The sequence below is a fragment of the Tauraco erythrolophus genome, chromosome 4 (genome assembly GCF_009769465.1).
Source record: "Tauraco erythrolophus isolate bTauEry1 chromosome 4, bTauEry1.pri, whole genome shotgun sequence".
Taxonomy (NCBI): Eukaryota; Metazoa; Chordata; class Aves; order Musophagiformes; family Musophagidae; genus Tauraco; species Tauraco erythrolophus.
The window spans coordinates 87,126,882-87,151,418 of NC_141468.1; the positions used below are offsets into that span (position 1 = coordinate 87,126,882).

The 24,537-nt window shown below is 45.4% G+C and overlaps 3 protein-coding genes across 3 annotated transcripts in view; all 3 read right to left on the minus strand.

The window, feature by feature from the left end:
• The window catches only part of LOC104374622 (alpha-2-macroglobulin-like), a 416,004-nt gene that overhangs the window by 216,447 nt on the left and 175,020 nt on the right, over positions 1 to 24,537 (minus strand).
• Positions 1,058 to 7,882, minus strand: KLRD1 (killer cell lectin like receptor D1). Its single transcript, XM_086610664.1, has 6 exons — positions 7,713 to 7,882; positions 5,327 to 5,425; positions 4,050 to 4,136; positions 3,622 to 3,776; positions 2,066 to 2,178; positions 1,058 to 1,522 (listed from the first exon to the last, which is right to left on the minus strand). The coding sequence occupies exons 1-6, from the start codon at positions 7,837 to 7,839 to the stop codon at positions 1,402 to 1,404; spliced, it is 702 nt and encodes a 233-aa protein (XP_086466790.1). The 5' UTR covers positions 7,840 to 7,882; the 3' UTR covers positions 1,058 to 1,401.
• LOC104381411 (C-type lectin domain family 12 member B-like) lies at positions 11,528 to 17,769 on the minus strand. Its single transcript, XM_086609837.1, has 6 exons — positions 17,554 to 17,769; positions 14,844 to 14,942; positions 14,152 to 14,295; positions 13,376 to 13,530; positions 12,221 to 12,276; positions 11,528 to 11,690 (listed from the first exon to the last, which is right to left on the minus strand). The coding sequence occupies exons 1-6, from the start codon at positions 17,642 to 17,644 to the stop codon at positions 11,528 to 11,530; spliced, it is 708 nt and encodes a 235-aa protein (XP_086465963.1). The 5' UTR covers positions 17,645 to 17,769.

The following is a 24,537-nucleotide window of genomic DNA, read 5'->3' on the forward strand; positions in this document are numbered from 1 at the left end:
GGATTTCTCCTTTTGCCAAATTAAGATTCCCAGCCAGTAAACTTAGCAACAAGAAGCTTGTGATTTTACATTGGAGAACGAAAAGGTGGAGCTTGTCTAAATGCTTCCAGAGAGGCCTATTTCTATTTCCATTTCACAAATTCTGAGCCGATGGTTAGCAATCACATTGATAGCAGGCCTGCTATCGCAAAAGCTTTCTGACCCTCACGGTTCCGGAGGCCCACCAGGGAGCTTTCTAGTGGGATGGAAGGATTGTGGACCTCCCTGAGCAGCTTGTGCCTTGGGCTCCATGCACCCGTAGTCAGGAGAACTTGGACAGCCTCCGAGATAGAAGGCAGACTGGGTGAAATAATGGATTTGCTCGAATTTAAAATACTAGATACTATAAATACTTCCCTGTGAATTATGCCACTGTTAACATCGGAAAAGCCCTTTCCAAGCTGCTGGGGCCAAGATCTGCGCTGAGTCCAAATGGAGTTTATTATGTGAAGTTAGGGAAATTGTGTAAAAGATCATCCAGCTGTAGAAATGAGAGACATGTACCCCACAAGTTATTGCCACGGACCTAACCTTGCTGCAGTCATGGTGAATGCTCCCTAAGAAGTCCCACCAAGCGGTCAGCAGGAAGCTCAGAGCCTAATACTTGTTTTCACAACGCAGCCGTCGAACAACGGCGTACAGCAGATTGCTAGAAAAAAAATGTGAGTGTTAGTTTACAGGAAAAAAAGGAGGTAGAAGGTGACAGCTTAGATACCTTCTGTAAATTATTTTTTTTGAGTTGAAATAGATGAAACATTGCACCTGACTAGTGCTGTACCTTGCACTTCCTGCTGCAACAGTAAGGAATTCTAGATAGCTCAACTGGAAGATAGCTCAACTGGTAGTTGTGCCCGTGAATTACGGCTCGCCTCTACTGAGTCTGGGGCATGTACACAGTTCACAAATGTCTTTTGGCACATGAAGGAGAGGGCTGCATTTTTTACCAAGGAACTGCTTCAGTCTTTGAGAATATTTTCCAAGGAAATATTTAATATTAAAGACATATTATTATTTTTTCATGTATTTTAAGGAAAGTCTCCAAATACTAAAGCATATACACATAGATACAAGGGGTGTGTGTGTGTGTATATATATATATACACACAAGGCATACATGCATACATAATACAAAACAGATGCTGACATCCAAAAGGCTTATTTTCTCTTTCTCATTTGTGAGCTTAGGAGGGAAAATGCAGACAAAGCAGAAGATTTAGCCTCTAATGACCTGTCCATTTGAATCAACATTCTGAGAAAACTGCATGATAAACAAACAAAAATAAAAATATCTTTAAGAATTTCAAGTTCCTAAAGCTGGTATGTCACAGTGGCAGATCCCACATCTCTTCTTGCAGTGGTGCTTCAAGTGAAACGAACAGCTGCCTTCTCACAGATCCAGAATTGCTTTGTGAAACAGGATTGACTGGCATAAACAATCCGTCCATATAAGGAGGCACAGTAGATGTTGTCATATAACATGACCCTAGGAAATGAAAACATATGGCTTAATGATGTCCTGGTGACATCACGTGATCTATATTCAGACCATTTGGAATCAATCACAGAACGGTTTGGGTTGGAAGGGACCTCAGAGCTTATCCAGTTCCAACCCCCCTGCCATGGGCAGGGACACTCTCCACTGCACCAGGTTGCTCAAAGCTTCATCCAACCTGGCCTTGAACACTTCCAGGGATGGGGCAGCCACAACTCCTCTAGGTGTTTTTTAAAAGAAGAGTAGTCATATGGATTTGCAACTGGAAGGTAGAATTATTTCCCCCTTGGAACTCTTTGATTTGTGCTGAACATTCCTTTTGGGTCTGGTGCATGTGATCAAACTGTACTTTGCCACCCATTGTCCCTTGTACAGGACACTGATTCTGAGCTCCGTAGCAGATACTATGGTCTCCATGCTCCTTCGTCACTGCACGTGGGACAAACATGGGGAAGTAAGAGGAAGCACAAGTCTCTTTTAATTTACTGGGCGCTTCAAATAGAGCCACACAGGTCCTGAGTTACGAAGGCTTACCAGTTTGTTGCTTCTCTTGAAAACGCTGTTCCATCTTCCCAGTACCAGCCATTCCTTTCAGATATGTACGATAATCCAACCCAGTAAAACTGTGAATCGTGGGGCAGGGAAACCTGTAGGAATGAGAAAATCACCACCACAACATTTCAAAAATAAGACCTAAGTTCCTGTATCTTCCAGCTGTGAAGGTTCTGCAAGCGAAGGAGATAACTCTTACTCAACAGGAGAGTGACCTGGTCTCCGTGCTTGTTGCCCAGGAGGCAGTGCTGACTGCTCTCACTGCACGATCCTTCAAATACTGCTGTTTGTTGATCAGTCCCTGGGTGTCTAAGTGCTACCTAAGAGGTTCCTGAGCGTCTCAGTCTGTTCAGATCTTCTAGGTACTCTACTGTTGCTCAGCAGCATGTTTAGGGACTCACCCAAAATCTAAAGTCCACAGCTGCCTTAAACTGGTCTGGCCTCAGTCTGGCTGGAGCTGCCTGTACTAAATGTGGAAGGAAAAGCAAGCACATCTGGAATCAAACCGCCTGGGGATTTATACAGCGTGCCAAAACCATCTCTTGAATTCGGCACTGAAGCTGTGGTGTTCAGGTGTCTCTCAACAGGGTGAACCACAGTTCTGACCTGAGGATGCAGCTAAACTCAATAATAAACCATTTCTCCACTTTCTATTTTGGCTCTACTCATCTGATTTTTCACTTCAAAGAAAAAAAAAAAAAAAATCCAAAAGGCCAGTCTTTATGCCTTAAAATAACAGATTTGAGAACCCCCCTTTGAAACTAACTCTACCTGGAAAACAGAGATTTTTCCAGGGAAGCTTGTTTCCTTTTAAGTTTTATGTGGCAAAAAGAAAATAAGGATATTTGGGCTTTGTGTAAGCCTAATAGCTGCTGAAAAAGAGCTTCCCAGATGTGCATGTACAAAAAAGGAAAATTTGATCTTGACAGTAAATCAGATTTTTGTTCAGCAAAAAAAACCCTGAATTACTAAGACTGCTTCAAGTGATGAACTCCTTAAACATTTTCAGTCATCTCAACAGAATTCTCTGCTGCCTGGCCTTTGTGCCATCGTTGGCACCCCTCTGTGAGGGCACCAGGAAACACCCTTGGATAGTCGCTGCGCCGCCGCGTGCCAATGGCAGGGCCACGGTGAGTCGGCCGCTCTCTGGATTTCTCGTAGATGTGGGTCTGGTGCTGGGGGCCCTCAGTAACGAAACTTGTGGAAAAAGAGGATGAAAACATGCGTTCTGTGTGCTGGACACCTCTCTCCTCTGCACTGATTATACGCAATTTGGTTTCTCCGCGAAAATCTAAGTATTAGCTAATCGAGGTATGTCATACAATGGCTTATTCTATTCCTCATCATTTCCCCGTTTCTCACAGCACACAACTCAGAAAGCGTTCCAAGCTGTGACAATTTTGTGACCTGCAGAAAGGCTGCTTGACCCAGGGGAGATTAAATAAATGCATTGTAAATGACCAAACTATTCTCTGCCTACGATATTGCTGGAAGGTAAAAGATGCGACGTCAAGGGATGCACGAGCTTCAGAATTTACCATCTTTGCTTTGTCTTTTAGCACAAGAAGAGTGGAGTTTCTCGAGGAACAGAACTCCTGGCTTTGCTTCCATGTTTTCTTCTCCTTTGAAATGTAGAAGCAGTTGTCAGCTCTGCTGTTTTGCCAGCTCGCTGGACAAAGGGCGCATTCTGTTTCTGGAATCAGAGGGGGTGTTATGCGAGGAACACAGGGGCTTTAGCTCCGGGCTGGACTGAGAAAACACCCAGGGTGGCCACGGATGAGCCCAGCTCTCGAGGGCTGAGACACATGGTTTGGCACGTCCCCGTACACACGTCCCCATCTCCGATAGCGCCATGGTTAAAAGCGACACCATCATCATATCTTTTCCCTGTGGTTTTATAGTCCCTCAGTAAAGGGGCTCTGAAAAGGGGGTGGTTTGTGTTTATTTACACAACAGCCACATTTACCGTTTTTCTCTTTCCCTTCGAAGCACAATGCTTCCCTCATTTCCCGCAGCTTCCTTCCTTCCTCGGGATCCTTGGAAACCTGAAAAACTGAAGGGCATGAAAGTGGTTATCAAAGATTGTTTTTAAAACATTGCAGCTTCAATCTGTAGCTTTTGACATTCTTTTATTTGTTTGCCTGCTACATTTGTATGTCCACCATTGCGTGTACCTCACCCACGTTTTCCTCACCAGGAGGGTTGTGCAGCATTGGAAAGGGTCACTAGGGAAGGTGGGGGCATCTCTGCCTGTGGGGATTTTCAAAAGTCATCTGGTCAAAGCTACAGATGAGTTTATCTGGGGTTGGTGATGGCAAGGAAGGGGTGGGTGTCAGACTAGAGACCTGAAGATTTGCCTCTGAGTCAACATTTCTGTGATGCCATGGACCACCCTGACTGCTTGTCCTGGGCATTTACAACTGCTTCCCTCCTGCCAAAAAGCAACCCAGGACTCTGTCTCTGCTTCCAAATGTAATGTGGCATCATCTTTTGTTGCTAATGGAAACATTTCTACAGCAAATCTGCTGTAGTCGTTGGGCAAACGCACCAGTCACAATGCTTTCATGCCAGGATTGCTCTCCCTGCAAAAATCTTGCAATCCGAGAAAAAGAGGGAACGGGGAACGCAAAATATTCTGGTAACAGTCACAGGAGGGCACCATTATCCAGCTAGTGTGGCTAACGAGATGAGCTGCTGGCTGCCAAAACCAGGCACTGCAGAAATGGGTTAGGGTTAGTCTGTGGTTAGGGTTTTAGGGTTTGGCTCAGGGGGGTATAGGTTGGGGTTGGGATTAGGGTTAGAGTTAAGGTTAGGTTTAGAGTCTTTATGATTAGGGTTAGGGCAAGGCATTAGGTGTTTGGGGTTATGGTTTATTTAGGATTAGAGTTGGGATTAGGTTTAGAGGTTAGGTTTACGCTTAGGGATAGGGTTAGGGATTAGCTTTAGGGTCATTAAGGTTAGGGATTTAGGGTCAGGGCTAGTTAGGCTAGGTCTTACACTGGGATTAGTGTAACCATTCAGGTTAAGGTAACTATAAATGCAGATAGTAGTGATCCCGAGTGACCTGTTCTGACACTGAGATGTGGTGGGACTTCTGTGGGAGAGCTGTACTGTTGCTTTTCCTGCCCTGCTATTTTCCTTGGGGGAACAGGGACTGCAGGGACAGTCTTCGGGGGGAGAAGAAGCAGCGGTAGGGCTGGGATTTGCTCTGACAGCAGCAGTTTGGGGTGGCACAGTACTTACACAGGGCCAGCAGTGCCACCAGCCCCATCAGCAGCACCAGGCACGAAGCCAGGGAAGCAAAGGCCACTGGTCGCCATAGGGAAGATGAGTCAGGGGCTCCTGGGACAAAGAAAAAACCGTTTAGTAACCAAAAACTGCAGCTCTCCTCACCACGCAGTGGTATTACCTCCTCCCTGACAACACCAGTTCAGCCTTCTCCCTCCTGCAGAGCCTCTTTCTTTGACTGCATTTTTTATCACTGTTCTGAATTTCGTGGTGTCATTTTGAGAAAATACCTATTTATCTGATGAGAATATTTATTAACTGAGGCTCTAGCCTTTTAGAGTGAAACTTCTCATGAAACAGGTAAACATATTAGATTTTGTGTTTCCCACAGTCCTAGAAATAATAGAACAATTTCTAAGACTTCTCCACCTTGAAAGGGAGAAATTACCATCTAGTTTTGGATAACTAGTTCTGGAACCTGTGATGGGAATTTGTAAATGATTGCAATGTTTGAACGTTAAACGGTGCATCTTTCTCCAGGCTCCTTCTCCAAGTTTCCATTGTGGTTCAATGTCTCATCACGAATAGAGTTCTCCAGAATTTCACAGCTGACTATCCCCTGATTTAAATATTTTCTTTATATATATGTGTATATGTTTTTCCCTTTTGGGAAGCAGTGCTCTGCAATTTCCTGTAACACTCTTCCAGATCTATTCCAGGGCATTCAGGTTAGTTGAAAAGTATTTTGCACGTCAAGTATTTTACTGGAGTCCCGTGAATCAGAGCAAGCACCTCCAGGGAACAAACCTTTTGTCAGGTGAGAAGAATCACCCTCCAGAGGTGCCTAGAAGTCCGGATAGACTTGGCAACTGAAACTTACCCAGCCAAAGTTAAGGGAGATGACCCTAACCCTCACCAGTTAAGATAGTTTGAGGAGACTTCCAATGGCACCACATTGGGGCGGTGACTGATATGCCGGAGGGTAGGACTTACTTTTCAAGGGACCTGAAAATCCTAGGAATGAACAGCAAGTGCAATAGCTCAACAAAGGTAAGTGTGAAGCCCAGCACCAGGACAAGTATGGGGCTGACTGGCTAGAAAGCAGCTACACTTCAGGGTCCTGGTGGACAAGTTGAACTGGGGTCCTCAAGCATGCTCTTGTGCCAGTGAAAGCCGACCAGCACCGGGCTGCATGGGCAGGACTGCAGCCAGCAGGTCAAGGGAAGTGATTATTCCACTCCACTAGAGGGTCATGAAGCCACGTCTGGGGTACCGTGTCCAGTGCTGAGCTTCCCAGTTCAAGAGCGATGTCAGCTAACCACAGAGAGTCCAGCAGAGGAACACTGAGTTGGTCAGGGACCTATGGAGAGGCTGAAGGACCTTGGCTTGTTTAGCCTGGAGAACGGGAGGCTAAGAGAGGACATAATTTCAGTCCTTCACTATCTAAAAGGGCTTTCTAGATGGAGTCAGGCTCTTCTCATAGAGGCACAGTGAAAGAACGCAGTACAGCGGTCACAAGTTGCCTCAGGGAAACTTCTGTGATTAGATGTGAGGAGAAAAATTCTTCCCCTTCAGTGCTGGAAGAAGCGCCCAGAGAGTCTGTGAGATCCCCGTTCCTAGATCACGCTCCCTAATGTTTTATCCTTGATTTTCTGGCTGCTGCTTCTCAACAGCTTCTCTATCCTCCTTATCAAGCAGCTGTTCTCGATGGATAGCCCTAGATCTTTTCCAGACAGCACCAGAGTGATGTTAATTTAATTCTTGTCTACTCTGCCCAGCCTGCAAATAGCAGCAATTACATTCATTTCACACTTGAGCCACCTGGTGAACTTCTGAGCTTCAACACCAGTACTCAAGTCATCGTTTTATAGTCTCAGGCATTCCACGGTCACAATCCACTGCCTTAGTTAACACTCAGCTTGTTTATAGAAAGACTTTGAGAATAAACAAATAAAAACATATGCTCCTATTAGAGCTTACATCCCCTACCATGACTGATAAACAGGGCATCTTTCTACTCCCCATGGCTGAGCAAATTGCTTCCATTTCGAAGGCCTGCATTTTCTGATATGGAGCCTTCCTCTCTTATAGGGTCCTGCTGTAATAGATGAGTCCTATCAAAAATAAAAAAAAATCTATAGAAAGGTGGAATTTGTCTTCTGTGTTGAAGTAAACGGAAAAAATAATTGGAGTAAAGATAAACTTGAGAAAAAATATCATCTCTGATCATAAACCATAGCAAGCGAGACTCCACCACGATTATTCTCTCTGCTGTTTCTATGAACATTTATCTAAGAATATACTATCAAGTTTAGAAGGATTCTAAAGCAATCCACATGACCATGCCAACTCAAGTTATACCCTGATTTAGCTAGAAAAGCTGATTTCCATCCGTACTTACTGTCTGCTGCGACACAACTGGCCGGAGCCTTGAACGTAGAACATTTGTTGCTGCTCGAATACCCAGAAGGAACAACCGAAGCTGAGGGTCGTAAATTTAAAGCAGTGTAGCCTTCCTCATCCTCCATCTCCAGCTCATCACACTTCTCTCCTGCAGTAACAGTACTTTGGGAGCAGGGGCACACTGCAGTGGGACCAATGCCGAGGCGGTGGGAATGGGTCACGTTTCAGCATTTCCAGTAAAACCACGGAGGAAGCTGGCTCTGTTCTGATTAGTGTTGTAGTAAACGTGTGGTATGTCAAAAGCACACTAAGGAGTTGAAGTGCCACTGTCAAGGATGGGGGTTTTCCTCCTCAATGTGAAGACTGGGATCTTGGTTCCTAGCTGGAACCTGAGACCGTTTCATTTACCTACCCACCCGATCTGACCCTGTAAGTACAGCAAACATCAGGATTTTCTACCTCCTTACGATAAGATGCTCTAGAAATAGTTGCTGTTTTGAGTTCAGGTGCCAAAGATGCCTGTTCATGTATCAGGGCACAATTGCAACACAACAGCTGCAAGGAAAACAATAGCCTGTATTTCCATACGCTGTTACTGAAAGAAATGAAAAATGAAATTATTTTACAAAAATGCACCAAAATAAATGCTCGAAGGGGAAAAGCTGCGCTAAAAGGATGGTGAGGCCAGGAGCTTGGCAGGATTCACATGAGGCTCAGCCTCTGCCAGAGAAAGGCACTGAGGACATCTCTGCTGTTGCACTGCACACAGAAGTCGCTGCGCAGAAGTGGCTTGTCCAGCCTCGCTCTCCATCTCCACTCTTTGCAGGGCCTCGCTCCGGTGCTGAGCATCTCCAGTCATCAACTCTGCTCAACACAGCGCTTGCCCAGGCATGATGAGTGACTTGGTGGTGACGGAGTGAGTCAGAAGGAAATTGCAAGACGGGGGTTTCTGCGGTGGCTCTTCCTGCTCTTGTGTGTAAAGTTCACGGTCCCCCGTTTGCAGAACAGCACCAACAGACTGGTGACACGCGGTAAGGACTGGGCTACTCTTCCTGCCCTGCTGTGCAGGTGATAGATTTTTTTCAGAGCAGAAATATCTCTGGCTGAGTGTATTTCTTGCATTGTATCTTACCCGTACATGAAGAGACAGCACGATGGAAGAGCTGGGAGTGAAGGGTGCTTCCAGTCAGTGTGGTGACACGGAGAGGCATACAAGGAGTAGCATTCACTGTGTATTCATGGTGTATCCGTGATATCCTCATAAAGACATCATGCTAAATATGGTGCAAAAATATTTGTCTATCAGGACAAGCTCAGGAGTGGTGCATCCCAACAAAGAGGAAGTCAGGCAGGAACACCAGGGGGCTGCATGGATGAACAAGTTGTTCCTGGACCAACTCAATCACAAAAAGGAAGCCTATAGAGGATGGAAGCAAGGACAGGGAGCCTGGGAAGAATATAGAGAAATTGTCTGAGCAACCAGAGATCAGGTGAGGAAAGCTAAAGCCCTGAGATAACTAAATCTGGTCAGGGACATTTAGGGCAACAGGAAAAACTTCTATAGATATGTCAGTGATAAAAAGAGAATTAGGGAAAATGTAGGCCCTCTCCAGAAGGAAATGGGAGACCTGGTTACTCACAATACTGCGAAGGCAGTGGAACAGGTTGCCCAGAGAAGCTGTGGCTGCCCCATCCTGGGAAGTGTTCAAGGCCAGGTTGGATGAGGCTTTGGGCAACCTGGTATAGTGGAGGGTGTCCCTGCCACGAAACTGGATGATCTTTGAGGTCCCTTCCAACCCAAACCATTCTGTGATTCTAGGATTCTATGAATCTCAGCTGACATTCATCTTGAACAAACTGCAGAGACACCTCGGATTCTCCCATCTGCTATCAGTCATGCCTCATTAATGAAGAAACATCCTCGAAGCATCTTTCCTGTTTCCTCACTCTAATGTAAGAGAAAACTAGATCAGAATTTTTTTTTTTTAATTTTTCTGGCAAATTACAGTAAAGCCCTTCGTTATCAAGAAAGGATGAGCCATGCATACAGTTCAGGATACCTTCCACATGAGATTTCTTATTTCAGCATACCTGGTACAGATGCTGAGAGACGCTCTGGGAATTCAGCAGGACAGAAGCATTCTGCATTTTCGCCCCCAAAGAGAGGAACAGCTAGGGGAACAACTGGGAGGAGCAGCTAGGAGAGGTTACGTTAGAGATGCAAGTGGTGAGTGTAAAGAGCAGAGAGGAAGAGAAATCTGCTAAGGTTTCTGGAGTATGAAATTGGTATTTGAAAGTAACACCCGAAATGTTCATGTTGGTGATCAGAAACTGCTGTGTAGTGCTGAGATCAGCAAAATCCACATTAAATAACCTGGGATGCAATCCGCAAGGAACACATAAGTCTCCAGAGGGGACTAAGGTAGGAATTTGTAGATTTCTTGCTCAAAGTGTTATGGGACTGAGATTTCTTATTTCAACCTGACAGTTGTTGTTCTACCGAGATGTGGAGGGAGATGTTTTGTTCATTAGCACTGCTTGGGGTATTTTCACTGTGGTCAGGTGTGTGGAGTTTATGCGGTGGGGTTTTGGTAGAGGAGGCAGGGCTACGGGGATAGTCCCTCTAAGGAGATGCGAGAAGCTTCTCTGGCTGGAGCAAAGATGCCTGTGCCTAAAAGAGTTCTTAGAGGATCATCTCTGTGGGAACGACCCCCATGCTGCTGGAGACTGACGACAAAGCAGAGGTGCATCTGCAGTGCATGGAGGACCCCACACCAGGGCGGGTGGCTGCTCCCTAAGAAGCTGTGACTCCATGGGAAAGGCCTGTGCTGGAACAGTTTGATGGGTAAGGATCGGATTCTGTGGGAAGGACTCATGTTGGACAAGTGTCGTGGTTTAACTCAGGTGGCAACTGAACACCATGCAGCCACTCGCTCACCCTTCCTCAGCCCCAGGGAGTGGGGAAGAGAATTAAAAGGGAAAAGAGAAGGAGACTCGTGGGTTGAGATAAGTACAATTTACTACTACTACTGCTACTATAAAATTAATAATGATACAACAATAATAATATTAGAATTAGTAGAAAAGAAGAGCAGAATTTCCTCTATTACTAGAGGAAGAAAAAGAAAAAGAAAACTAACAGTGCCAAGAAGTATAGAGCATGGAAGAGAGCTAGACATTCACAGCTGAAGGATATCTTATCCTGTGACACATGCACAAGTCCTCACGAGGACTACGAATCCCTGTGCTCGAGAGCAAATGTGATTATTAATCCAGTTCAGGAAGACCTTGGCCCACCCTCTGAGGATAACTGTGTTTGTGTGTTGGATGCTCCAGCCTACTAGTGTGTTAGAGCAGTCAGATCGACAAGACATCAGAAGCATCTCCTGTATGGAAGCGTTTAATCCTCATCCCTTGTGTTGTGTTACAGCTGTACAGGTACGAACTGACAAGTGGTATCAGGACAGTGTCCCTGGATGCTGGGAGAGGAGCAGTATCTTTACGTGCTCGCCTTCTCACTGTGCTTTTCTTGCCTGGCCATCACTTTTGGCCACTTTGTCCACAGCTTGTGTTGGTTAAAGATGAGTAATCATCTGGCAGTGTTGGATCTGGAATGACAGATTTGGGTGACTCCTGGAGCCTGCCACCGTGCCCGTTTCCTTAGTGTGAAGACATTTTTACATATGTCTGAAAGAGAATGAAAACAAGGAAATGTATTAGGTCCGATCCAACATATTTAAATTCTCATGTGATAGTTCTGAAAAACAAAACAAAAAATTACAACCTTGCAGAATGTCTTCTAGCTTCTCATAATCATGACAGTCTGACAAACCAGTCCTCCTGCTGATGGCTACCTCGCCGTAATTGGATGGCGGGCTTTTCACAGATATAGGGAAGCTCGTCTTGACATTTGCTGTTATATATGGTACCACGATAAAAATATCCACAGTCTGGGTAGTTGTCTAGATACCTTGTCCTAAGAAGGAAAAATTTTTATTGTTACCTCTCACCTCGTTCAGTCGGTGCATCCTTGCCCCTTCCAAAAACAGCTGCCTTTTTGCGAGAATTACTTATGTGGCTTTGACGAAGAATATATCCCCCCGACAAAGAAATACAGCATTTAGTGACATGATGCACCAGCTCCCAGGAGGCTGACCCTGTCCTGAACATGCCAACAAGCACCTCCAGCAGACTCTAAGAGTGGGTCCTAAACCATTTCTTGTACCCCACAGTAAGAAACACTAACGTCTGGGTACCGGCTGGACAGAGTCCGTGGCCGTTTCAACAGAAATAGGAAGGAGAGAGTGCGGAATAATGAAAAAGAAAATTGACCAAGTAGGTTTGAAAGCAAGAAGAAAAATATATTGTATTTCTGAAATAATATGTTAAACCGAGGTGAAATTATTCTAGAGAATAAATAGTGTCTTATATAAAAATCAAGAAGTATAAAATCAAAAGCATGAAATGGAACACTTTTCCATTGGAATTTTTTCTGTGTGTCCTCACTGGAAAAAGATGTCAAATACAAGCGACACATAATGACATTTATGGTCAATCTGAAACTAAATTGCGGACATAAACTTTCAGGGTACATTTTTGCCCAGCACTAGCACCTAGATCACTATCCAAGCAGCCCTGGGTGAGGCCAAGGAAAATCTGAAATGGAAAAGTGAGACCCAGAATTCAGAGGAAGCTGCATAACTGTTGGCTGTTCAACGTTCCCGTCGTGTCAGAGACACTGCGAGTTGTGTGTGGGTGAGAATCACCCTTCCGTACCGCGGGGAAGCTGAGACTTACCAAGACTTTTGTTGATGCGTAAGAACTGTGTTGTCTGCCCAAACCCAGCCTCTCTGTTCAGCTCTAAATTTCAGTCCAAGCCAGTATGCTTGTACAGCAATCATTTTTATCAATTCCTATGCAGAGTAAGCACAAATCAAAACAACTATTCAGGAAGATATTAAAAATAAATATTTAGGCTCCGAAGTTGAAAGTATGGATGGAAACTGCTTAAAGAACTTAGGTGCCACAAATTGTTAACCTGTCAGGACAAGTTCTGCACTTCAAGAAAAAGCCTAGTATCAGAGGAGAAACGACAGCAGAACTGTTTTTAATTAAAAAATCAGGACAGATTGCAGCAACTCTCTGCCAAGTGTTTTAATTTTGGTTGAAAAGATGAGATCAACTTTTGTGGAAAGAACGTCCACAAAATGGAGAGGACTATGGTTCACCTAGGGGCAGACCGGGTTAAAAGAGGTTTTCACACTAACGCCTTACCAAACGGATCTGTAACACTTGTTAAATTGGTGAAATCGTTGCCCATGACAACACAGCCATGAACCCGTTGCTGTGAGTCATCCCAGGAAGTAGCCGGCCACAGCTCGAAGGGCGGCACTTCGGGTGGCGATGACCAGCCCTATGCCTTAGCGCTGCCCAGGGCAACCTGGTCACTGTAGAAAAACTCCTTCTCCCAGTGCCATTTAAGAAAATTAATGACTGAGGTGAGTAGCTGGTAGGAATCCATAGCCCCTTTGATGCGCACTGGGAGAACTGGGACTGCCTTAATTTACACAGTCTACGCCCCCAAACCTCAGAGTAACACAGCTGTTCTTGCCCATATAGGAACCTCCTCCGTGCTAAACAGAGTGAGAAACCAGTCCATACCAGCTCCGCTGCCTCCTTTATCAGAAGGAGAGTGGAGTTTTGTGAGGAGCAAAACCGGTGACTCTGTTCCCACGACCTCCTTTCCTCAGACCGGTAGTAACACTTCTCGCCGCCTTCCCACTTCCAGTTTGCAGGGCAGAGGACGCAGTTCTGGCCTGGAAAAGGAAAACCATTACCCCATTTCTGGTCACAGGCTGTCCCTCACAGAGCATCCCTATTGGCCTGTGACAACAAGATCCGTAGGGACTGAGGATGTCCGAGACGGTGCTCATGCAGTCAAAATCCCACTGTGGTCCCGGAAAGTTCAGGTGAGGGAAGAGATGAAAACTGAATCATCCCCCAATCTCTCCCATTCCTTTAGCGCCGAGAGGACGTTCAGACGTTGCAAATGGGATTTATTTTGCCTGACTTCAGGAGTCTGCAAAGGTGACACGAGGGAACCCATCTGGATTCCCACTTTCGTTGGGACAGAAGCAGGTGTGTCTCGCGGATGCTTTTCCTGTCATTTCTGGGTCACTCTTGGGAGGAAACATACTGTATCCTTGCACAGCCAATCTCCATCGACTAAACGGGAGACCTCAACAGGTAGCTTTTCTGTGGAACAATGTCTGGACAAGGGAAATGCCCTTTCCCAAGAGGCACAACAGGACCCCTTTGCGCGATGCCCCTACCCCTCAGGATCTGCGGAGACAGACCCAAGCAGCCACAGAAGACACATCTCATTTCCTTCCCTGCCACACTGAAAGATAAGCTCTCATCAAAACTTGTTAATTTACCGTTATTTTTAAGGGTTTTTCTCCCTTCCAGGCACAGCTGATTTCCTATTGCTTGCAGCATATTTGAGAAATTTGCATGCAGCTCATTCTTTGTCACGTTGAGATTTCTAAGCTGTGTCCTGTAGTCCTTGGGAATCTGGAAAACTGAAACTCACAATAAGACATTTTCCAGTGCTGTCCTTCAGAAAGGATAGGGTGCAGGTAGGGAATGACTTAGCAGACCATTAGGGACAAATAAACCATTTGGGATAAACATTACTCCTCCCTGAACAGTTGTCTGTAAGGGCTGCGGAGACGGAGAACATTTGCATAGTGGATTTCTTATTATTTGGCTGTGAGTGAATAACAAAATTAAAAGTGTCACTTTTTATCAGATATTCCCTTGTACGTCCAGCATTATCAAAGGGGAATTCACTCCATCATTAGTCAGTACAGCAGGATTGTGGACCAGGCAACAGCAGCCAGAGCAAGCAGTGGATCTCCTACTCCACCCCCTTCCAGCTCCCCTCCGTGTTGCTCATTTCTGGCTTCACCACGTCGAGAAGAGGACAAAGATGCTGCGGCAAGGGAGAATACTTGGTTTGCCTGTTCTCAGCTGAAGCAGAAATTGCACCTGAAGGAGGTGCCAGTGTGATTATTCAGCATGCAGCAGCTCGAGCTCCCCCCGCGCACAGAAACGCGTCAGTACTTACGTAAAACCGCCAGGGCCACCAGCGCCACCAGCAACGCCAGGCACAGCGCCAGCAAAACCAGGACTACTTGCCAGTAAGAGCGGGACGATGTGGGAGGCCCTGGGAGGAATTCAGTCATGAAACAGAGGTGTGACGGTAAGGGAATGGTGAACGCATTAGCATCATTAAATTGCAGCCGTCTTTGTGGTGCCTTGGTCAATAAATTGCTTTTACTCTATGGTTGTATATTCATAGAATCATCGACTCGTAGAATGGTTTGGGTTGGAAGAGACCTTAAAGATCATCCAGTACCAACCTCCCTGCCATGGGCAGGGACATCTTCCACTAGACCAGGCTGCTGCAGAGTCTCTGCACACAGCAAAAGATGCCCAAAGTAGGAGAGCGAGATCGCAACAGCTCAGTGGAGCATGGAGACAATCTTGGTCCTTGCAAAGGGCCATAAGCTGTGGCAAGAAAGACACTGAGCAAGAGAGATACTGCAAAATCTAGAAAGTTGATTGCTGAAAGCTGAAAACAAATATGCAATCTACGGTTGTGGTAATGTGTGATGTGGGGCATATATCTGTGGTCATCTGGTTAATCTGAGTGCTGCGGTAGGGTTGAGATTTCTACCTCGGAATTCACAGAGAATTTTTCTGCAGTAAGGGTTGCAGTCTAGATACAGAAATGAGCACTCAACGAAGAGAAAAAGGAACAACCTTTTCCCGAGCAAAGAAAATTTTAAGCATGTGGGTCATCCAAAAGAGACCCTGTTTATAGGAGCTGGAAGCTTTCATGGGCTAAGATGCACTGAAGGAGGGAGAAAAAGCACTCAGTTTGTCAGGGAAGCACTAAATCTAAGGCAGATACTAAAGTCTCCACTATATGGACTTTGCAGAGAGCTGCAGCCAGCTTGACTTAATCCAATAAAGGCAGCGGAATGGGAATGTGGACAGGAAATTGCTCGTCTAGAAAAGTGAAAGGCACGTTTAAAACTGGGAGTGAAGTGCGGAAGGAGAAGGAGCCGACGTGTGTGGTGCCAGGCGGAAGGAGCAGGACGAGCAGCTCTGCAGTGTGCCCCTCCTGTGAATAATCCGCGGCCAGCTTCCGTGGCGACGCGGTCCTGGGCAGAGGGTTGTACAAGACCTCACTCTGCAGAAACTCAGGTGGATGAACAGGAGCAGGGGAATGAAGGTCGAGCGATGGGCGCTGTCTCCAACTGGGGCACGGCTGGATGCTGGCTTATGTTCATCCTCCCATTCACCATAAAGCCCATGTCCTTTCCAGGAAAAGCCTCCGCAGCCAGCCTGCTCCCAGTCTGTACCACTGCCTGGGCTCAGTCCAGCCTCAGTGCTCAGCGAATTGTGGAGCTTCATGGGGTTTCTGTCATCAAGTTTCTCAAGGATTCTCTGTATTGAAGCTCTACCACTTGGCAGCAGCCGTCAGCCCTCCTAGTTTGGTACCCTTATGAATTTGCAGAAGACACACTCTGCATCATTTTTTCAGGTCGTTGATGAAGATATTAAAAAATATGGGCTCACTATCAACCCCTGAGGGACCCTTGGGGGACTCTGCCACCAAACAGAGTTGAGTCGTTAGTCGCTGCCCTTTGAGCCTAGTAGCCCAGCCAGTTTTCAATCCCCCCAACAGTCCACCATCCGGCCCGTAACTTCCTCAGCTTTAGAATGATGATACTGTAAGAGACATTGACAAAAGCTTTGCTAAATATGTACCACATCTGCCACCCTCCCAGCACCCGCATTTCATCACAGAACGCAAACCCAGCCTAAGGAAGTGCTCTAACTGCTTGATATTGCACAAAAGAGAAATACCCAGGCCTTTCACAGGAGAAAGAATATCCCCCTTCTGCATTATTTTCCAGTCTGAGCTCACAGGCATACGACAGATACGCTCAGAGATAAAGCCTGCACAAGAGAATCAGATACCTTATAGATCCTTACAGGATGCATTGGCTGCTGGGACATATGGTTATTTTTAAAGTTAAAGTGCTTCTGTACATGCTCTGAAGCTGGATATTAGGTGCCTGGAGAACTTCAGTAATAGAAACGTGACTGCCTAAGGCAGGCTGCTAAATAGACTCATATGAATTGGAGCTAAAAGGCAAAAATAAATTGTTCCTACCCCTGTTCTTTGTTCCCACGAGTTGCGCCACTCACATCTAGAGCTCATCTTCACAGCTATTCTTAAGCAATTTAACACAAATTAAGCACAATTAAATTAAAATTAGTATTTTAAATAGACTACTTAAAATGCATTCAGCCCTGTAGCAGATACAGCCATTTCAGAGACCAGTGCCTGAACTGAGGCTACAACTTCGGAAGTGAAAAAGGGAGTCGACTAAAGCTAATTCAGTTCTAAGGTTGAAAGCAAATGCACGGAGAAATTAAATGGAACTCGTCTACTTTAAGAATTAGTTCAAGTTAACTCTTTTGAGGTTTAGACAATAAGGACTATTTGTGGAGCTTAGTATAAGTCTCAGTAATCCACTTTTCCGTGAACTAATAAGATGAGTATTTTAGGTATAGCTTCCAAACGCTAAAAAGTTCATGCAGAAATGACAGCAACAAAAACCAGGACACATTTATAACTAGCATAACTTTTCTGATAGTAACAAAGCTACCAAAGGCCCCTTGGGCATAAAATTAAAAGTATTTCCCCGTTCCATCTACTTTAGCATGAATAAATCATAAAAGCTTCACGGATACTGCACCTTGTTCCGTAGGATCTTTAGGCTCTGTGATATTATCCAGTTCATGGCTGTTTCCAAACTTCAGATTGGCGTATGTTACTTCTTCTGTCATAGCCGGTGAAAAGCGAAGCGTCGAAGCAAAGAGGTGGAAAAAGATCTAGCATTTGCAGCTGGTCAGCTGGGAAGAAAATCTACGCCTTTGTGGGGTTTCCTTGTACTGGGAGACACAAACGAAGCAGTAGAGACGTCAGGGCACATCTGAGCTTCCTCAATCACAGTACTGCCCAGACGATGTTCCTCTCTCGCTCGTTGCTTCTTCCTTCCTCTTGACCTCACTTCTGCTCTCCCTGACTGTCATATATTTCTTGCTGCCGTTACAGGACAAAACGTAGCCACTTCTGTATAACTCTTCTCTTTTCATTAGAACGCTTCCTCTTTTGGAAGGAAACATTTAATTCCAGATTGCTTCAGGTTCAGGCTTGAAATACAGAATCGAATAAAACGTTTTACAGCTTCGAGGCTGTCCTTTCGTTTGAGCAGCTGTGGTCAGCAGCAGATTTGTGACCACACTTTAGTTTCTGTTTCCTACCGGAACATGCTGAAAGCAAAGGAGAAGGCGGACTTGCATCTTAAGGCTGGCAAATTGCACTCTCATCCGAAAGAGGCAAGCACTTGTGCTCAAGTTTGGCACCCCAGCGAGGGTAAGTCAAGGTGTTGGCTCTTGCCTTCCATGCCAGCTTCCCAAAGTCATCGTTCGGCCTGGGTGCTCTAAAGTCACCAAACTAGAAGGACCTGTTGACAAAGGTTACATCTCAGAAGATATTTTCTTCCACTCAGTTTTCTGGCATTCATGTTTTGTTTTCCATTTCTGCCATAACATTATTTATTCTTCATTTCTTCTCCAGATGTATGGCCTGGGGAAAAGCATGCACTAACACTGCGATTTCGAGACTGCACAGCAGAGTGAGGCGTCAGGAAAGTACGTTTCACGTATCTCCCTCGCAGAGACGGACACAGCTGTAGAAACTGCCTTCCTCTGAGGTGAACACACAGTCCTACGGAGGAAAAGAAGTGACAGGGAGATGTGGTTAGCCAAGGAGGGAGTGAACGTTTCAGCGCACGAGAAACTGGCCACCCACTCTGCTGCTGCGTGCCTCCGTGAGCCTACCGGTCACCGCATGTCTCTGGAGGACCGAAATTCTTTGTTTTCCTGGGAGGGCAGTGCTTTGCTGGACTATCACTATTATCCAAAGAATTGTCTCGGGCACATTTTGTAACAGCTGGCATGACTGAGACCATGAGATGGGATCTGCTAGGAGGAAGGATCTTTTGCAGGAGCAAAACACTCAGTTGATGCCAAAATGTCCGTGATGCTTCCTTCCTACCTGGAGTAGAAAAGCAGACACACTCCTTAAAAACAGAGGCAGGAGAACAGATTATCTGAGGAGTTTTAAGCCTCTCTTTGTGGTGTTTTTTAAGATTTCCACGGTTGTGAAACCTTAAATGTGCATGACAAAAGCAGGATGTCTGGAGTTTCCAGTACAATTTTTGCAACTTTGCAAAAATGATAAAGGGAACAGAAATAGATTACGCATACACATTGCTACTTGAGTGATTGGCATGAGGCTTTCGTACACTATTCTACCCCATGTTAGGAGTGTAAAGCATTCTAAAAATGAGCTGGAGTATAAACTAACCCCTCCCTACTTCTGGGCCTGCATAACCAAGACTTAGGCTTCCATTTTTTGCTGTACTGAGAAAATTAACCAAACATTATTCTTTATATCACCACTAAATCAAAATGACTAGTCTAAATTAACAAAAGAATTTTAGATTTTTAAAATACAGGATCAGCTACATTGATGGAACATAAAAGAAAAACAAATTTAATACAAAATATAAAAAAAGGTGCCAAGGTTTCCGGAAACCAAACTCTACTAAAAATCAACCTGACTTGTCTTTTAGGGGTTTTCTTTTTTTTTTTTTGTCTTGGGAGGACCCTCCCCTATGGCGTCCAGTCATTATTAGCCAGCTGGATTGAGTTGAATATAATGAACTACTAATTAACTAACCAACTCAAGGTACCGACCCTGCCTACAAGAGGCAGGCCATTTCCTCCTGCCTGCAGAAGATGCAACAGCGTCCTTGGTGCTGCAGCCCAGGTTGGTGAGCAACAACTGGTGACCCCGACGTGATACATCTGAGACCCTGGGAAGCCCCGGCTCCCTTGCCGGAGCCGAGAGCCCGAGCTGAAAGAGCCGGAGCCGGTAGCCCGAGCGAGAGTCCTTCGGAGAAGAAGGTAAAGCCGCAAGCCCCGACGTGGTATTCGTGGGAGGGAAGTGTGCTGGAGTTGGATGAATGGACTGGGTCTCTGCTCACCATAAAGCCTTTATGAAAACAAAAATTGTAAAACAAAAAGGGGGAATTATGGCATCCAGTCATTATTAGCCAGCTGGATTGAGTTGAATATAATGAACTACTATTTACTAATCAACTCAAGGTACTGACCCTGCCTACAAGAGACAGGCCGTTTCCTCCTGGCTGCGGAAGATGCAACAGGGTCCTTGGTGCCGCAGCCCAGGCTGGTGAGCAACGCTCCCCAAGTGTGCTTCTTTAGGGAAGTGTCATTGGTAAAACATGTTTGTTTGTAAGTACCTAAAATGATCCATCAGCTTAGTGGGCTAAAATAATTCTGGAGCTTTTGAAAGTTCCTCTCTACATCTTCTCTTAGCCATCAAGTTGAAGGATTTCATCTTTCAGAGGCTCTTCATATTTTTGTGTAGGCATTAAGAAAAATAAGTATCTGTATAACAATATCCTTTTTATTTATTGCTTATTGTAATGTAATATTTCACTATTGCTCCAGACAATCAAAAATAATAACCATTTAAGAGAAACCATACGTAAGGTCTAAAATAAAGATAAGGCTTTAAGAGAAACCCTACATAATCACCCTGTTGCAGTATGACTACTCGTGAGCTGAGAAATGCTGCGTCTTCTCCATTTCTTAACTGACCCTTACACAGAGTGAGGAAACATCTGGCTCTTTGAAAAATGAAAAAACGGCATAAATGTGAGAATGTCAACGTTTGTTAGATCTGGGCAGCTGACTCCAACAAACTTCTGGACTTACAGGAAGAAGCCCTTGCTGTTTATTTGGTTGATACATAATTTGTGGTGCTGCATCTCAAAATGTGTGGTGAAGATCGTTTGCCAGTTGGCAGTGCTGAAGGTAAATTGCAGAAAGGTTTCTTGACTGAATCTAAAACATAGGATGTTTCTAATTTGTTGTAAGCAAATACAGCCACAGTTCATTCTCCTAAAAGTCTGAAGGAACAGAAAAATCAAAACGGGGTGAAACTCAATAATGCAAAATGCAAGGCCACATACATTCTGGTAGCCAGAACTTTCTGATTCCGAAGGGGTTCAAAAAGAAAAGGACCTGAGTATAATAGTATTTCCTCTGAGTTGGAGTAGGAACTAGAAATATACTGTGTCTAGAGCAAGAGGTAGTGACAATTAAGTGCTACATACAGCAGTAACGACCCACATCTGAAATACTCTGCATCACTGCTCCAATCACTGAACTTTAACAAGGATGTAATCTGTTTGGAACAGGTGAAGAGAAAGGACTATCTGTAAAAACAGTTAGATCTAGTTTTTGTCTTACTCAGGAAACTAAATTATCTTGGATTGTTCATCCTTGCTTGTTAAAGACAAGTAATATTAGTGTAGGAGACTGATGAGGAATGTCTGCCCAGGAGTAAAAGATCTTGACATCGTTTCTAAATATTTAAAAGCTGTAAGTTGGAACAAACATTTCTTACACAGGTTAATTGAAATCCTGCAATAACTTTCAGATGGGAGAATCCGTTATAATTCAACCCTCCATGTAAGCTGATTCATCTTTCCTTTAGGAAAAGGGGAAGTCCTAAAAACCCGTGCGAAGTCAGATATCATGGGAAGGATCCACTCAATTATAAGGCAGTCTTTTTTTTTTTAAACTAAACCACGTATCCTCTACTACAAAAGCAAAACCAAGCAAACAAGGGAACCAAAAGAATCCTTAAAACTAAATCTCCCAGCTGCTCATCTGGGCATGTAACACAGCACAGCTGTGGCAGCACGGGCCTTCAGCAGAGCTGGGGAAGGGAAAGGGGTCATTCCTGCGGGGATGCACTTCAGAACAGGTCGGACTGCCACTGGGGAGAGCTGCTGCAGAAAAAAGCCGAAGAAAAGCTCTTTTTGGGGCTTTCTCGAAGCATTTTCTAGCCGGGACCAGATGTGCCGGTGTTGGGGGTGATGCAGGGGTAGGCGGGTTGCTGTGGGAGCCGGGGCGGTGCCAGCACACCTGCGGGTCACTGGGCTACAAATAGCCTCAGGGAGGCTAGTCGGTGGCCACCGAGTAGGAGGCAAGCAAGGCAGCCTATTGTTCCTGCCTAACGAGGGGACAACTGCTGCTTACAGCTCGTTGGACGCGATTTGAAGTGCTCCACCTTATCCAGGAGTCACGGTGGCTTCCCGGAGGAGGAGAATTGTGCTTTCTGCACCCACTCGAAGGGATGTCGGTGTTCAGGTCACGGGCTGTGAGGAATGTCATAGCTTTTCCCTGGTACCTGGGAGCAACCCTGAGGATGGCTGTGTGAGGTGCCAGCAGGTTGATGACCTGCTAAGCCGGGTGGCGCAGCTCCAGGATGAAGTGCTGGATCTCAGGGAGGAGGTAAGGTAAGGAAAATTAGGGAAAGCGAGAGGGAAATTGACAACTTCCATAATCTGGTTGTGGCAGAGCTGAAAGAAGAAGTGGAGAGGCAGGAGGGGATCAGGGACTGGGAGGAATTAGGGGACAGGGGGCAATGGCAGAAGGTCCCTGCTCGGCGTGGCAAGTGTAACTGCCTGGCAATTCCCCCATCCCCCCGGTGTCCTTGCGGAACAGGTACAGTGCTCTGCCAGGGGAACTGGAAAACGGTGAGGATGATGGTTCTCCTTGCTTGGAGGTGTCACCAAAGCCCAGTCGGCCTGCCGTCGGCATTAACACCTCATCAGTAAGGGACAAAAGACGGGTCGTTGTCATTGGTGACTCAGTGCTTAAGGGAGCAGAAGGCCCGATGTGCAGACCGGACCCGCTGCACGGGTGACGCGGGGCACAGACTCCCCAACTGGGAAAGTTGCCCAGTAGGTGTGTTTATTGCAGTGCTGGGTGCACGGGGATCGCTCCACCACAGACGTGCACCCCCGCCGTAGCAGTTTTTGTTGTATTTATACAGACACACTCATCACGCCCCTCCCCCCCCCCCCCAAAAAAAAAAAAAAAAGGGCCGTCTGTCCCAGGAGATCATTTCCATAGTCCCTGCCTCAGGATCCGCCTCGACACGCCTCCTGGTGGTCGTGGGCAGGGGTCTTCAGGATGAAGGCTGTAGGTCTTCCTCACTATGTATTTTTCACTTCTTCCCTAGAATTCCTGTTTTGGCTGAGCTTGCAGAGCCAAACCGGTTCCCAGCCTGGCCTGGCCTTGAGTGGACACCTGGTTGTCTCCTACTTGTTACTGTTTGAAGACAAATGTTAGTTCTTGTTAGTCCTTATCTCTCCCCTTTGTCTTTCCTTTCTCCCTAAGGTCACGAGTCACAGCCTTGCCAGCGTTTATTTTGTCTCTCTTACCGGCCTTTTCGGGTAGTTGGTGTTCCAAAGCAGGGATTAGTGTTTGATAACTTTTCACAGAGCTGTGTATTTCAGAGTCTTACGCCTATTCTTATACCTATCCATAGAAATGATAGCTAATATAGTTTTATATGGTCTTATGCCTACTCCTGTACCTATCCCCCATCAGTCCCCCCTTTTCTATTAAATCAAGTAAATTCTTTCACTTGCCCAAGTTTCCCGATTGATCTAACGCTTCGTGCGCTGCAGAGACCCTTGGAAACACACACCGAACCCACATGCACAGCCGTGTTAGTAACAGCATCGAGGCAGCTGTAGCTATTAACCATATATAACAGGATGTATTAGATGATGGAAAAATCCTGTAGCAGTAGGTGACCATCCAAAAAATGCTTCCCACCATTTATGTTCTCCACCCTTTTCTACTCTTTTTACAATTTTCTTTATCTTGTTTACGTCATAATGAACTGTCACCAGAATTTTCTGTCCGCTATTTCTAATTTTTTTCCAGTATTTGCGTTAAACTGGGATGTTGCAGCAATTTCTTTGTCAGTTAAATTTGTTCCTATAGGTGTGGGTAATAACTCCTAGATCAATGTATAGTCTGACTTGAGAATTTGATGGGATGTGACGGGAGCAGAATAATGGGAGTCACATCCTGTGATCTGAGTGAAATTACAGATGCAGAAGTTGGAATGACTTTTACTTTCTACTTCCATCCCTTCTACAAATATGGAGCCACATTTTGTTCGTAGATATGCACAAGCTTTCCCTGCATGTATTATGACTGTCTTTGAGCCAACATCAGGGCGAATTTCAAAATGACACACCTTTTGATCTGTATCAAGACAGATATCTTGTGCTCGTATGGTATTACCTTCACATAAAAATCCTTGTTGTTCTCGCACAATGCAGGATTCTAGATCTGCTGTTTGCCATCTGCCTCTTACCCTTTGGGCCCATGCTCTATGTTCGAGGGGATCAAGCAGGGTTCTGTCATGGTATATCCCTAAAGCTATGATGGGATGGATCACAGTTATTAGAGCATTACGAATGGTTAGTACGAAGGCTGTAACTGTGTGCGTGGTGGGGTTATAAGCAAAACTGACCATATTCCACCAGGATTGAAGCTCTCTTTCTTTACTTGTGGAACCATCCCGAACTGCCTTTCGGATTTCAGTGGGAAATATGCCCTCTTCTTCTTCTCTTATAATAGAGATGGTTACTGATTGCATCCATAGTTGGGCCTGCACACAACTCAGGGCTAGCGAGACATTGGCTTGTAGCCCGTCAATCATGTCTACAATTGTATTGTGGTCTCTTATGTTTGTTTGTTCCCAATCTGGTAAG